The sequence below is a fragment of the Schistocerca cancellata genome, chromosome 6, assembly GCF_023864275.1.
Source record: "Schistocerca cancellata isolate TAMUIC-IGC-003103 chromosome 6, iqSchCanc2.1, whole genome shotgun sequence".
NCBI lineage: Eukaryota > Metazoa > Arthropoda > Insecta > Orthoptera > Acrididae > Schistocerca > Schistocerca cancellata.
This window is the reverse complement of record NC_064631.1, coordinates 604,254,620-604,268,818: the sequence shown is the minus strand read 5'-3', so window position 1 is coordinate 604,268,818 and position 14,199 is coordinate 604,254,620. Positions and strand designations below refer to the sequence as shown.

The 14,199-nt window shown below is 38.0% G+C and overlaps 1 protein-coding gene across 2 annotated transcripts in view; it reads right to left on the bottom strand.

Moving 5' to 3' along the window:
• LOC126088501 (importin subunit beta-1) overlaps positions 1–14,199 on the bottom strand; it is a 46,297-nt gene that overhangs the window by 26,264 nt on the left and 5,834 nt on the right. For both annotated transcript variants that reach the window (XM_049906643.1, XM_049906644.1), the window contains exons 3-10: positions 13,767–13,949; positions 13,482–13,682; positions 13,256–13,408; positions 12,949–13,098; positions 1,690–1,902; positions 1,444–1,615; positions 967–1,358; positions 679–882 (exon numbers count right to left, since the gene is read on the bottom strand). In XM_049906643.1, coding sequence (XP_049762600.1) covers positions 679–882; positions 967–1,358; positions 1,444–1,615; positions 1,690–1,902; positions 12,949–13,098; positions 13,256–13,408; positions 13,482–13,682; positions 13,767–13,949 — 1,668 coding nt within the window. The remainder of the gene's footprint in view (positions 1–678; positions 883–966; positions 1,359–1,443; positions 1,616–1,689; positions 1,903–12,948; positions 13,099–13,255; positions 13,409–13,481; positions 13,683–13,766; positions 13,950–14,199) is intronic.

Here is a 14,199-nt window from a genome sequence, read left to right as displayed (position 1 = left end):
GACTAACCCTGCTATGTATTCTAATCTGTTCAACATTGAAATTCCATAATGAGTTGTCCTCTGAAAATCTCAAATTATCTCACTGGTTGGAGGAGGAAGGAAACGAACATTCATAATATGCAGTCAATGCCTACAACGAGAAAATTTGAACAGAGGAGATAACACACAAGCAGCAAATCACTTTTTGGAAATTTGACTACACAGGAATAAACAAAGATAACAAAAGAAAAACTGAGAAAACAATATTTAAAACTTGGCGAAGCTTTCCAAATGAGCTCAACATACACAATGGTCTGTTAAAGTGCTTTGTCAAATACTCTTAAGCAGAAAAAAAAACTACAAAGCCATTACACACCACACAATACCTGTGTTCAGCAATGGAGGCCAGAATTGAGTTTCATATTACGATTTACTAGAAACCATTTGTGTACAGATCAAGGAACACCATACATTATGCACCGACCAAATGAGGCAATGCAGCTGGTGAAACACTGACCTAATATTCAGTAGGACGGAGATGCCCTGGCTACACATCCTGATTTGGGTTTCAGTAAATTACCAAGGCAAATGCCGAGATTATTCCTTATCCAATACCAAAGCCAAACACCTGCCCCATTCTTAAAAGACCAACTGTCTTATTGTACACACACACACACACACACACACACACACACTAACCTGTAGTGTTGCACAAAGCAGACTTTGCACATCATTATATTGTGCTCTGTCACTATGGTTCTGTATGTGCGTTTCCATCTGCAAAACCTGTTGCAGTCTCTCAAGAATAACCATTGTTGTCTTTTGCACTGTAATGTAACAATCCCTTGGAGAATTTTTAACCATTTCCATTAATGCTTCATAAGCTGCTGAGCGAAGATTTGCCTGTAAGAAGATAAAAATGTAACAAAACAAATTATCGTCAATGTTTGAATTATCACATTGTCAAACCATTTTGTAAAAACTAACTTGTGCACCATCAGCTCTGTCAGTAGTTTCCAACAGCCTCTGAACAATAAACTCAAAATAATGCGACAAACAATAGGTTTCCGGTTGTGCCTGTTCCTCTTTCCCTACTGCTTGTTCATAACTTGCTTCTGCTAATCCTGTAAATGCCCAACAGACATTTGCAGCAACACGTGGTTCTGCTTTAAGTCCATTCACAAGTGCCTCCAACAAAGGTTTCAAATATGTTTCATTGATTGCAGCCTCTGGTATTATTTCACACACCCTCCCAAAAGTCCATGCTGCAGTATCTCTCACAACAACACTGCTATCGTACATAAGTTCTATTAATGTGGGCATTGCCTGCTCTACAAGTGGCTTCAGGGTTTTTGGTTCCAAGCCACCTAAAATAGAACCTGCAATGGAAATCAGAATTGACATTCTTGGTTTAAAAGTGTTTACAGTTTGTCACAATTACAATCAATAGGCACAAACACCTACCAAAAGCCATTAACGCTGCATCCCTGTACCTCCAATCAGTACTTTTTATATTGTCTTTGACAAATGGAAGGACAAATGGAACTATGTCATCTTCACAACATGTAGCAAGAAGCATGAGGCACACCCCAGCTGCTTTACTCGGGTTCCAATCATCTTCATCATCAAATTCTTCCTGCAATTTGTAATTCAAATTGTTAACAAAAATTTACGGAAACTGACAACCAGGAATGCATATGCACAACTTACTTGTTTCGTCAACTTCTGCATCAACACAGGTACAAGAAATTGAAGAGCACCCTTGGCATAAAACCTTGATGTTCTCTGAGGTGGTCTACCAATTTCAGCAGCCTCACTATCTTCAATTGCTAAATCTACTTCCTCATCACTTACATTTGACCAGAATTCAATTCCCTGCAGAGCAACTTCATCAATGTCTGAGCGCATAGCCTCCAATGTAATCTGAAAAATAATTTTTACATGGCAAGTTAGTGTTTTCTTAATTCATCAATATTAAACAAAATATAAAACCACAGAACTGACCAGGTGTGACCACTCTGTACAAAACAAATAACACAGATACTAACAGTGGTTGCTACTTAGTTACCAAGCTACTATTTTAGAGAGGGGAAGAATTTCAAGTTATTCCCAGCAAGAAAGAGAGAGAGAGAGAGAGAACAAACTCTGTGCAGTGAGGGGAGCAACAGAGTGACTGATGGCTCCCAGGGGTGAGGGAAGGGTAAGGTCATATTTTTATCAAGCACTGGAAAGGAGGGGCCAGACATGAATACACAACTGAGAAAATTGGTGAAAGATGGGCCCAAGGAAAATTAAAATTAAAGAATAAATTGAAGTTTGGAAGGATACTAAATATGCTGCAAGAACAACTGTTGTCTGTTAAACTGAGATTTAATTTCAGGGACCTGTATCTCAACTATTCTTCAGAAGCTATATAGTTTAATTTATTATGCATGCTGCAACTGACTGGACAAACACTGTTCAAAATTTTTACTTTTCATACATGGTGTGCATGCTCAAATGAAACATTAACCCTTTGACCAGTAAAGAGTGCTCTCCACATCCCGTACTGAGAGAGGCTTTGTTGTTACTATACTGCTCATCAAATGCTGCTACCTTTGCTGAGAGAGAGCATTCTGGCCTATATGAAGAACTTATTCAATTTTAAGAAAACTATTCAGCAAAAAGAATTTGATTTTTGCACACCCTTGATATCTTTGCTCGAGAAAGAACTGAATTTCTTTTCGTTATTTGTCACAGTTACTGTTCTGCAAATTAAATAAAGTGCTGCATGAAATTTTCAAGAGTCTTAAGTGGTAAAAAGACATTGGATAATCTTTGTATATGGCTTATTTTGGCTCATACTTTGCTGTGATGAAATTTAGAAGTTTTTATTTATACTTGAGAGCAGAAGAGTATTTCATTCTCGGGTTACTAGTTTTTAAATCCGGCCGACAAACGCACACAGCATGCAGAATTCTGCCCCTGTACATCATAGCAATCATCGTAATACAACACATCAAAGAGAGGGTTTCTGCAAATGTCAGCGCACAGAGAGGTATGTCTGTTGTATGGTACATGTCAAAACAGGATACATAAACACGTCATTAACACTTAAGGGAAACCCAGAGAAAGCATTCAAAACACACCCTCAGCACCTGGTAAGCGGCAGGTCATAATGAGTTAACTCGTCCGCAGCAGTCAAAGGGCTAAGGGGTAAGCAGAAAGTAGAAACCTTGAAAACCACTTTTATGTCAACAAAAATACGAGTATAGTTATGTGTAAAATAATTTCAAGCAATTGCCTGCAACAAAAAACAGGAAAACCCAGAAAGAAAGAAATTTTAACACACTACAGACTGGAATACTTCTTTTCCAGTTCAGATAAATTGCCAATACTGTCTTGTTCACATTCTGAGAAAATATATTGCCTTCCTCATAATGTTGATGGTGCTTTTATGATCTCAAGTATGTGTTGTTCTGGTATCCAGTAAGTATCTTCAGTAGATGGTCAGTGGAAGGAATGGGCAGAATGATGGGGACATAGTTGACCAAGGTACTTTTACACATCCCACTAACCTAGCTTTGTCATATATAATAAGCACCATACAGCAAGGGTTATACATTTGTGGTTGAAACAGCTGGAATTTCTTCATCTGTGTTAAATGTTTTGATTGCAAATGCTGCGACATCATTGGAAACTCTGCTTACTCTCATCTTTCTTAAACCACTGGGCTTGTACTAGTGATTTTCTTTTGTCCCAGCAATTGTGTGGCATTCGGCAAACCATCTTCCCTATTCAAATTGAATTTGTTCAATTTCTCTCTGTGTAAAAAGATACCTGAAATGCTGTCATTTCAGACCTTCAACAGATCCAGATATTTGCTTATCTAAATGCCTCTACAAACTAGGACGAGCTGCCAATGTTTTAGTAGTAGTAGTAGGAGGGTTGTGTGGGCGCACGACAGCAAGGTCTTCAGCGCCCGTTCAGTATCATAGTGAGACGGGTGTCAAGAAAAAAACTCAGAACATTTACATATAACGGAACAGAAAACACGGGGAACAATCATTGAAAAACATGTGCTCACCCACACCGAAGCGTGGGATGAAGCAGGGCGTCAACAGTAAAACATGAACAACACGGGAAGAAAAAGGTAGAGGGTGCTAAAACAATGTAGCAGATGGAAGTGGCTGGCTGACCGCAAGGAAAAAAGGGAGGAGTCAGCCACTCTGCAATACACTAAAACCTCCAGCCTAAAAGTTTAGGCCAGAGTCCAGACGCATCACAAAACTTAAAAACCCTAGACACACACGTCTCATCGTTAGCTAAAACATAGGGCAGATCCCCATCAACTTGTGCTTCTGCCCTTGCATCACGGTATAAAATGCAGTCTGTTAAAATGTGCCGGACAGAGATGTGCACACCACAATGTGTGGGAGGACGAATGGCTGGCGGTGACGGCCAATAAACTGCGGTTGGTAAAGTCAACCACTCGGCCGTGGCGTTCCTCCTGCCGGCTGCTCAGGCGGGAAGAGGTGGCGCTCACACGTCTTCGGATCGGGCACTGTCCCCTGACACATAGCTATTTATTACGGCGGGAGGATCCTCCGTTTTGTGATGCCAATGTTTTAGCTGTTCCTGCAATTCCATCCACAAGGAGACTTTCCATGGCTGATTCCAAATAAATTCCACTGAGGAAAGATCCCGAGTTCTTTTTGTGCAGACACTGGTAAATTACTTGGGTTGAGTAGCAGACTAATCATGAAAGTAGTAAATGAGGTTCATTTCTCCTATCGTTACCCTCAAATATTTAATCAGTCCCGTTACGAATGCACGACCTACACTGGTATCATGACGGAGGCAGTCACTAACAATACAGTTGCTGATGTTCTGTTCCACCAAAGTAAATCACAAAGGGTGTGGCTTGGTTATTATACCAAGGAAACCCTTTAACGGCATCTTTAATGACAAATGAATAATTCTCAGTAAAATCCAACAATATGATTTGCAAGATTTTCTTCCTGGTGCCCCAAATATGAACTTTGGTGTCTTGAAACAAAATGGCCTGTCAGATGGTAAATTTTTAGAACCACTCCCCCTACAAATTGTTCTACAGTTTTGGAGATTAAGAAGCCACTTCACCTGTATTAAACTTTTTGTACAACTGAAGTGGCTTCTTAATTCGAAGAAGGTACAAGTTTTTCTTCTGCAGTTGCACAACACTTCTCTAAGTAGTTATGAAGAAAGTCACAATCGCAAAATATCATATACCTAAATGACCAATTTTGGCAGAGACAGTAGGCCTTCTTCATGATGACTGCGCTGTAACAATCATAAAAATGATTGGTAATTAGGGAAGTCAGTCTTGGATAAAATATACAAAGACCAAAGTAAAAAGGCATGTTTTACCCATTTGCTGGAGCTGGCAACATGCTGAGCAACTGTGTGTTGTCAAGACGATAACTGCTGCTAATGACTGAACTGCCAGTGTTACACAGTGCTTTATAGCAGGCCTATTGCTGCATTACGTCGGCTGCAGCCGACGCAATCTTATGGTATGTAAGAGCATTTATGAAATGCAAATCAAATATAAAACTAACAGTACAGATATATGGGGTCAATTCTGGTGTCTGATTACACATGTCTGCTTTGAGCAGTGAGATCACGCACCTACGGCAGGGAAGCTACATACAAAGTTAATCTCTGAAAATGAGTGATTATATCCGTAAGCAAACGAATGTAGCATACGAGAGTTACACAGTTCACGTGATTAATTACTTAGCCAGAAATAGTACCAACAAGAATTAAAGGTAACAAAAATAAATAAGAATACCAAAGAGGAGTATAAATGTCTGGGGGAAAAAAAAAAAAAAAAAACTATTTATGAGAGTACGAAAAGCACAGAGAACCTTTAAATCCAGTACAGTATAGCGCATAGTGAAGTCATAATATTATGAATCATCAGTGTTAACTTTTAATACTAATTGTTAAATCTACAGAAGTAACGAAATTTGACAAAAAGTAGGGCCTATCAAATACTGAAATCAGTAATTGGAACTGACCTACACAGGTTAATTCTAGTTACCGATTAAAACTATTCCACGGTTTGTTATTTAGATCATTTTCAAGTGTGTACACTAAAGTGTTACAGGAATTCTGCATACGGTATTACTATTTTCATTACTACGAAAATGAGAAAAATTTGGAAGCTGTACCTACAATATTTATTAGTTTTCATAGTAGTTCTGAGATCAATAAGAAATCTAGAAATCCTACAAAAACGTAGTCCACAGACTTACTGCAAAAAAATGTCCAAAATTATGAACCATTGAAATGCTGGAATCAGTAACGAAAACTAACCTCCTACACAGGCCAATTCTAATTATCGATTCCAGCCAGTGTATGATTCATTAATTAGATTTTTTTTTTTCAGCAGGTGTGTGCATTAAAATGTAGACTAACATGAGTTCTACAGTTGTAATTGCCCTCTGAACTACTGCAAAAACAAGTTACTAATATTGGAATCGGTAACTAGAATTGACCTATATAGAAAGTCAGTCCTAATTACATAGTCCAGTTTTTGTTATAGATCACAGTAGTTTTAGAGAGCAATTACAAATGTAGATATTTGTTAGTGATTTACTGGCTCTTCTTTTAGAATTTAGTGTGTCTGCTTCTCCACATTTTATGCTACTCTTTCGTATTTGTCGCGATTCCTTTAATTTTCCTGTTTCTCTGATACATTCTAGTTCCTCCCCACTTAAAACCCCACCTTTACATTTCTCCCGTTAGATTCAATAATTAATATAAAATTAACACTATTTTATAACAGTATGACTTCACCATGTGCTTAACTGTAATGCAATTTCTAGTTGCATAATTATGAGAATACTTCTTACCAGAAATGAAAATCTGTTTTTAATTATTGTTCTTAATGGTTTTTGTTATCTTCAGTTCATTTCAATGTAATTCATGACTAAGTAAATAACTGCGTGAATTTATGGTACGCTACATTTGTTTGTTTACGAATATGACCCGTACCTTTCATAGATTGATTATACGTAGCATCTTTGCCTTAGGTATGAGGTCATTGCTCAAAGCCGACGACTGGAATCTGACACTAGAATTTATCTGATATATGTATGTCATTATACAAGGGCTGCTGCTTAAATAAATAGTACAGATCATTAACACAGTTGCTTAGTTGTAAACTTTAAAAAGAAGTGTACCAATACAAAAGGTTACGCGAACGTTGAATGGTGATGCATATTCGTACTTCAAGGTGACACCATTTCCATGGAAATGGTGATGTGCTGGCCATTACTTGTCAACGACCATGCTGTAGCACACTGTTGCCTAGGCAACATTGTATAGTGCCTACTGGCATCTAAAGATATATATGCAGGCTGCACTGTTCCTGTGGAGATGATGTCAAAGACCATGCTGTACAACATTGTTGCCTAGGCGATACTGTATGGCCTTCGACAAGCAACAGCCAACATCACAATTTCCATGGAAATGGCGTCATCTTGAAGTACCAACAAGCATCACCATCTGGTGTTCAACGTTCACTCAACCTTTCGTATTGATGCACTTGTATGTAAACTTCAGCATTTTTATTAATGACCTGCACTATTGAAACAGCAGTACTTGTATAATGATATACATTTGACTGAATTGTTACTTCATTTGCACATCATAAATATTTTTAGTTACAGCAAGATCCCACTGGCTGCAGCTGACATAATGCAGCAAATTGGTGCGATATAAAGCACTATTTAACGTATGGCAGTACAGCCACTAGCCACAGTTATCTTGACAACACACAGCTGCTCAGCAAATGCGTAAAACATCACGCCTTTTTAGTTCAATCTTCGTAAATTTTATGCAAGACTGGCTTCCCTAATTACCGTGCACTTTTATAATATTTACAGCACAATCAATCTGAAGATGGCCTACCGTATGTGTCAAAACCGGTCATTTAAATAAATTATATTTTGCAATTGTGACTATGTTCATAAGTAATTATCACGAGTAAGGTCGCTGACATTCCTAGCCATTTTGGGTAAAATCACTTCTCTAAGTGTACCCTATCAGTATGTACTCACTGTTTGTATTCTATCATTTTGTCTGGAAAATATTCTCTGAAAAACATTACCCAAATGAGCCTCCAGCTCAGGTTTCCAGCACACTGTCCTCAACATTGAAGCATGCAGTCTTCATTCCACACATCTCTCCATTTTGTTGGTAGTTCCTTGTATTCACCAATTTTCATCCGTAATAGGTGTGTCTGCCAACTTTAGTTTGACATTTTGATGTATTACACATACACAAACTGTGTACCAAAAGCACCAATTATAATTCACCACTGTGGCCCCATTTCACAAAATTCTGGGAACCTCAAATCACTGTCATATTCCTTATAATAAGCTATGAGTATTTCCTTTAAGTTACGATGCAGGAGGCATTTCTGCTTACGGACTTTTTCACCCATCCACTCTTACTGCCATTTTTGTGTCTCATTACAGCCATGAAACTTCACCTTGAAGAACCTGATTACTTTATGTGTGATCTTATCATTGAGTCTTTTTCCCTTCTGTTTTGCAGGTACTGCCAAAATGCCAGACTCCATCTTTAGTTTTCTTGCCTGCTTCACCAGTCTCACAGAAACACAAAGTTCTTTTGCTGCTCTTTTTATACTCCAGCTGCTAAAAGCCAAAGTCAAAATTTGAACTTCGTTGGAGTGACATGAATAATACACTTTAATATCCTTACACTTCTGGTACTGTTTCACTGTGTGTTTCCCACATTAGTAGAACTCACACAAGCAGCTGATTGTATAGTCTTCATGATGGAATCTTGTGCTTTAACTTTCTGCCATATGTAACCCATTGAATCCTTACTGCTAATTTGTTCGAGCTCTGAAGGTGACACTCCCACAAATTGCTAAGGAAGTCTTCATTGTGCAACAAGTGACAAGTGCATCCATCTAATCATTAAACAGTGACTCCTGTTCATCCTGAGCCTTTAATTTCTTATGAGCAAATTCTTGTCTACATCTGGGACAAAGCATCTGGCTAAGCTTGAGAACTTTATTGGTCAACAGTTTCAGTTTTTCAACATGAGAAATGAAAACTGGATGTAAATCCCTCTTGTTTTCCCAAACGGATTACAGAAGGTATTTTGGAGAAACTGAAATTTCATCACACACAGGGCGTAATGGTATGAGTGAGTATGGGTGTCTTCAGTAAAGTCAAGTCCAGATCTAAGTTTTTTAAAAAGATCACTGTCCAAATACGACATTTCTTTCAGTGGCTTAAGCTACCTTACCACAATAAAATGGCGAAGGATTGTGAAATCAGTCTCATCTTGACTGCAAGAAAAGATAGCATCTCTGACAGTTACATAAATATACATATCCCTTCCAGAAATGGTTTATCAAGTTTTAAATAATGTCTCAATGTTTGTTGGGGGAATAAAGCCAATAACGAATTTACAAAACCTTTTTGGATTATTTCATCCATAAGCAAGCATTGGTATAAAATTTATGTATACAGCTTCTGAAGCTTAAAAGATACTCTTTCCAGACACAGCAAGATTTAAACAATGTTCAAGCAATGCCTTGCCAACATATTCAATGTTTTCGATGTCTTACATAACGTAGTATGAAATTTATTCAAGGATGAAATCACAAAAACTTTTGGGGGTAATTTCATCAGTAGGTAGGTGTTTTTTCATTGCAGCTTATAGTCTGGAAGTTTATTTGTACATGAATATACTTAGTGTTCTTATTGACATAAAAGCAGTTTTCACCGATTTTACTTTGTTTGCTCATTATCATATTCAAACATATGCAATGAATAATACTTGAATAATAACTTTCAGCGATTCTTGTCAGCTATAAGCAGACACGGGACAAAATTTCTGCTTCTGAAGCTGAAGGAATTCTCTTTCAGGATATAGCAAAATAAAAAGATTAAAGAATACACAGTTGAGATAAGGATCCTAAAACCACCCAAAATGTTTTCATCAAACTTGATACAGAAGGTTAGTTTGGAGAGTAAAGGAAGGACAGAGGCTACTTTACAAAAAGTACAAGACAAAAGCATAGGTGTATGCCCTATTACCAATTCTCTAAAAATCACAATTTATGGTTTGTTACAGATGGTGTCTCCAAGTTGCACAGCGAATTTTCTGCATTTCTGAAAAAGCACAGCTGTCACCTGATGTATTTAAAAACCTGATCAGTAATATTTTCTTATTCCACACAAAGAGTTTTTCAAGTGCACAACAGCAAGAGCTTTTAAGTTAAGAGTACCTTTCATAAAAGTTATCGGAAGTTAGCTCTTTGGCATGCTTGTAAGAGGTACAAACTTTGTCTCTATAAGATACTGTAGAAATGGAACCAAAGGAATATTGCGCTGAAACTGTACATATACATATACAAGCAAGATACTGGAGAAAACTTTTGATAAATTTCATTTGATTCTGAAATTGAGCACAGGCCCTGGTTCACATTATGTGGAATGATTCTACTTCCATACCCAGAATTCACTAAACTTTTTAATATTTCAAAGAGTACTTTCAGTTGCCAATATACTGGAAAAATAAAACCCCATATTATATAAATATCAGTGATAACCAAATTTCCTCTCTCAAGTACAAAAATTCTGATAAATTATACAGGGGAGTAACTGGTAAGGTCACACTCTTTTTCAGTGTCTGGGTATTTCAAATTTCCGACCTAATAATGCAACAAAATGTTATGTGAGAAGAAAAATGGTTTGCAGCTGGATCATAAAAGTTAGTCTTTTATTCAATCTTTTATTTTAAATTGGAGGGAGTGCAAGGGTAATCCCAAAAGCAAGGTCTCCTATTTTTTTTATATAAGTACACAACTCTGTTTGTGTGACAGTTGGTCACACTGTTATGAAGAGTGCTTTACGCGCTGTGTTTCAACATGCGCACGCTGCGCTGAGGAGCTAAAGTCTTCCCTTGGCAGCCGTTGAGAATGCAGCTCCCGTTAGAAGTTACCGCCAAGTGCGAATTGCGCACAGTTATTCGGTTTTTGAACGCAAAGGGCACTGCGCCGATTGAAATTCATCGCCAATTGACAGAAGTGTATGGCGAGTCGTGCATGGATGTCAAAAATGTTCGTAATTGGTGTAGAGAGTTTGCAGCTGGTCGGTCCAAAATTCACAACAAACAAAGGAGCGGGAGACCGTCAGTTTCTGAGGAGACAGTGTTGAAGGCTGAGCACTAGGACCACAATTAATTAACGCTGACAGGTACTGTGAGACTCACAAAAAACTCAAACAGGCAGTTCAGAACCGGAGAAGAGGAATGTTGAGCAAGGGCGTACACATTCTCCATGACAACTCTCGCCCGCACATCGCTCGGCAAACCGTTGCTCTACTGCAAGAGTTTCAGTGGAACATAATCACCCACCCATCCACCCACCCTATAGCCCTGACTCCTGTTCCCTAGGTTAAAAGAACATTTGGCCAGAAAGCGATTCAGCTCCAACGACAATGTGAAAGAAGAGGTTCATAACTTTCTGAACAGCATGACAGCGAGCTGGTATGACATGAGCATACAAAAACTGCCACAGTGTCTACAAAAACGTATCGACAGAAATGGTGATTCTGTCGAAAAATAGCTAAATGTTTAAGCTGTAAACTGATGTAAAACATTGTAGAAATAAACAGGTCTATGTAATTATTAAAAAATAGGAGACCTTACTTTTGGGATTACCCTCTTATTTCGCCCAAGAGTAAACTTTTCACATGTGAGATCATCCCAATATGTTGCAGACCAGTTGCAGTGGAAGTGCAGTCATAAAACTATTGTCAGAGGGTCAAATGCATGCAGAAAATGTTACACATTAGTTACTCAGAAGAGTATGAGGCATCTTGAGATTAAGAGCAAGGTGAAACAAGTTATTACACAGATTGTGTAGCTGAAAATACTAATTTTGAAGAACTGAGGCAAGCTGTGATAGCGATGTTTGTGTGGTTGAATGGTCTGTCAGATACAAACCACTTCCAAAGAAACAAACACTTGTCTTCTTAATTCAAGACTGGTAAACATCTTTCAATTTCTATCAATTCAGCTGCTCACATCGGCAACCCCACCGCAAGTCTTCCCGTAATGAGTGAACAAAATTATGTTTTGTTCTCCTTTCACTCCAAGTACCGTATCAGTTCTAACTGTAGTGTTGTCACGTATGGGTTGCATGGCTACAAATGCAGATGGCACGACTCTGCAATATGCCAAACACCTTTCAAGCTACAGTTTTGAAATCGGTGTTCTGCAGATTTTGTAATTGTTGAACTGGGTGTAAACCAAGCAACCAACAAACAAATCAGAGCACTATGTCACTTTGTTGAAAGCATTTTAAAAAGTTTCCGAAAAAACTTCTGCAAAAGCAACACTCTCCTCGAACCATTAAGGTTATTTCTTCAGCCATGTCAGCAGTAATCAAAATCTCATACATCCGCAAGAATATTGGGTCACCACAAAACAGCATTAAATTTATCTGCATAATCACTTCCACAAAACTGATGTTAATTTCATCAAACACAGATATTAGTTTCTCCAAAAAAAAATGCATGCCACATTTTCAGGTACCCACTAACTACATGTAACACTGATCGGGAAATAGGTATTAGCCTATGTGCGAAATTAAGGGTCTGACAGCACTCTTGTTGTGTAGTGTGTATGGTTCCCTACCTTTCAAGAGACAATTTAAGCAATTTCTACATACTAACCTTTCTGAAGACAGCTGTTATTATACATGCTTAGCAGTGTACAGCTTCAGTGAATTTGATCGACGTCACTAGTACAACTTCTATGCTTCTTACTACATTCCAATTAAATATAGGAAAACTGATTTACATACGTAACAAAAACCCAACTATACAACAGAAAAATTAATTTTTCAGGGGATGCCATGGATTCATTAACTTTCGGACAAATGAATGCACTTACTGGAAACAATGCCTGCCCCATGTATGGCTCCATATACTGGTAGTAAAGTGACATTATCTTCACCAGACACTGAAGAGCTGCAACTCGCACTTGAGTATCCTGTGATTGGGTGGCTTCACACACAACCTCCATGATGAAGTTCCTCTCCGACTAAAAAAAAGGCAGAATGGATGGTTTGAGTCCACAAGAAAATATTACATTTTATAAATCACAACAGCAAGAAATCTTGAGCTTTGTATCTATGCCTATCAGGTATACCATCCAATCATTACCAAATGAAGATAAAATACTGTCTTTTTTTACAAACCTCCTTGTCAAAATTTGCTCGGGTGAATTCCAAAGAGTTGAGAAGAGCAGTCGTTGCAGCCAATCTGACTCGGTTACTTGGTTCATTTTGCCTCATTCCATGAATTATTGCAGTAAGTATGTGATTAGATTGTGAAACCAGCACTTCATGTTCCTGAAAGTAAACTGGTTTATTAGCTATGAATTTTACAGCAGATACTCAAAGAACACAAAATCTGAATACTTACAATATCTTGGCATATGTAACCTATGGCTTCAAGTGTTGCTTCCTTCATCATTTCTGTACTCGTTGCACTGATAACATTATTAACCATAATGCCAATCAATTCTGGCCACTGACCAACAGGTAATTCTGCAACTGCCACGTAGGCCACACACTGAGCAGCTGAACTTGGACGGTTATTTTCAGTTCCTAAAGCAGCTAATATCTGGAAAAGCAAATTCAATAATAACGAATATATCAGTACTACTACAAACATCATGTCTCTAATCAAGAAGGCAACACCACTTACATTCTTCTTAATATAACTTCTGGTCTCCTCTGGAAAACCAAGCCACCTCTGTTGGTACTGTGTCTTAAGAGCAGTGTCCTTGGATGTAAGAGTATTCTTGAGCTGCAGTCCAGCTGCCATTCTCGCCACCGGACTATTGCCACCATGATGCAGTATATCTGATAAGGTTTTCAGGAACTCACCCTAGAAGAAGTAAAAAGATTGCACAGCACTTTTTCTCTATTGCACTTTATAAGGGCAGTTAGCTCCTGTTAACTATGGGCACATAGGTTTTTTTTTATCCTTTTGAGCAATATTGAGAAAATTTTCAAAAAGATACGTAATTAATGTTCTTTCAAATAATGTGTATTTTGTCTTAAAAATCAACTCCTCTTCATACAAACTACTTGGCCTGAAGGTGATCCTTATTTTTACATTTACAGTGCAAAACTTG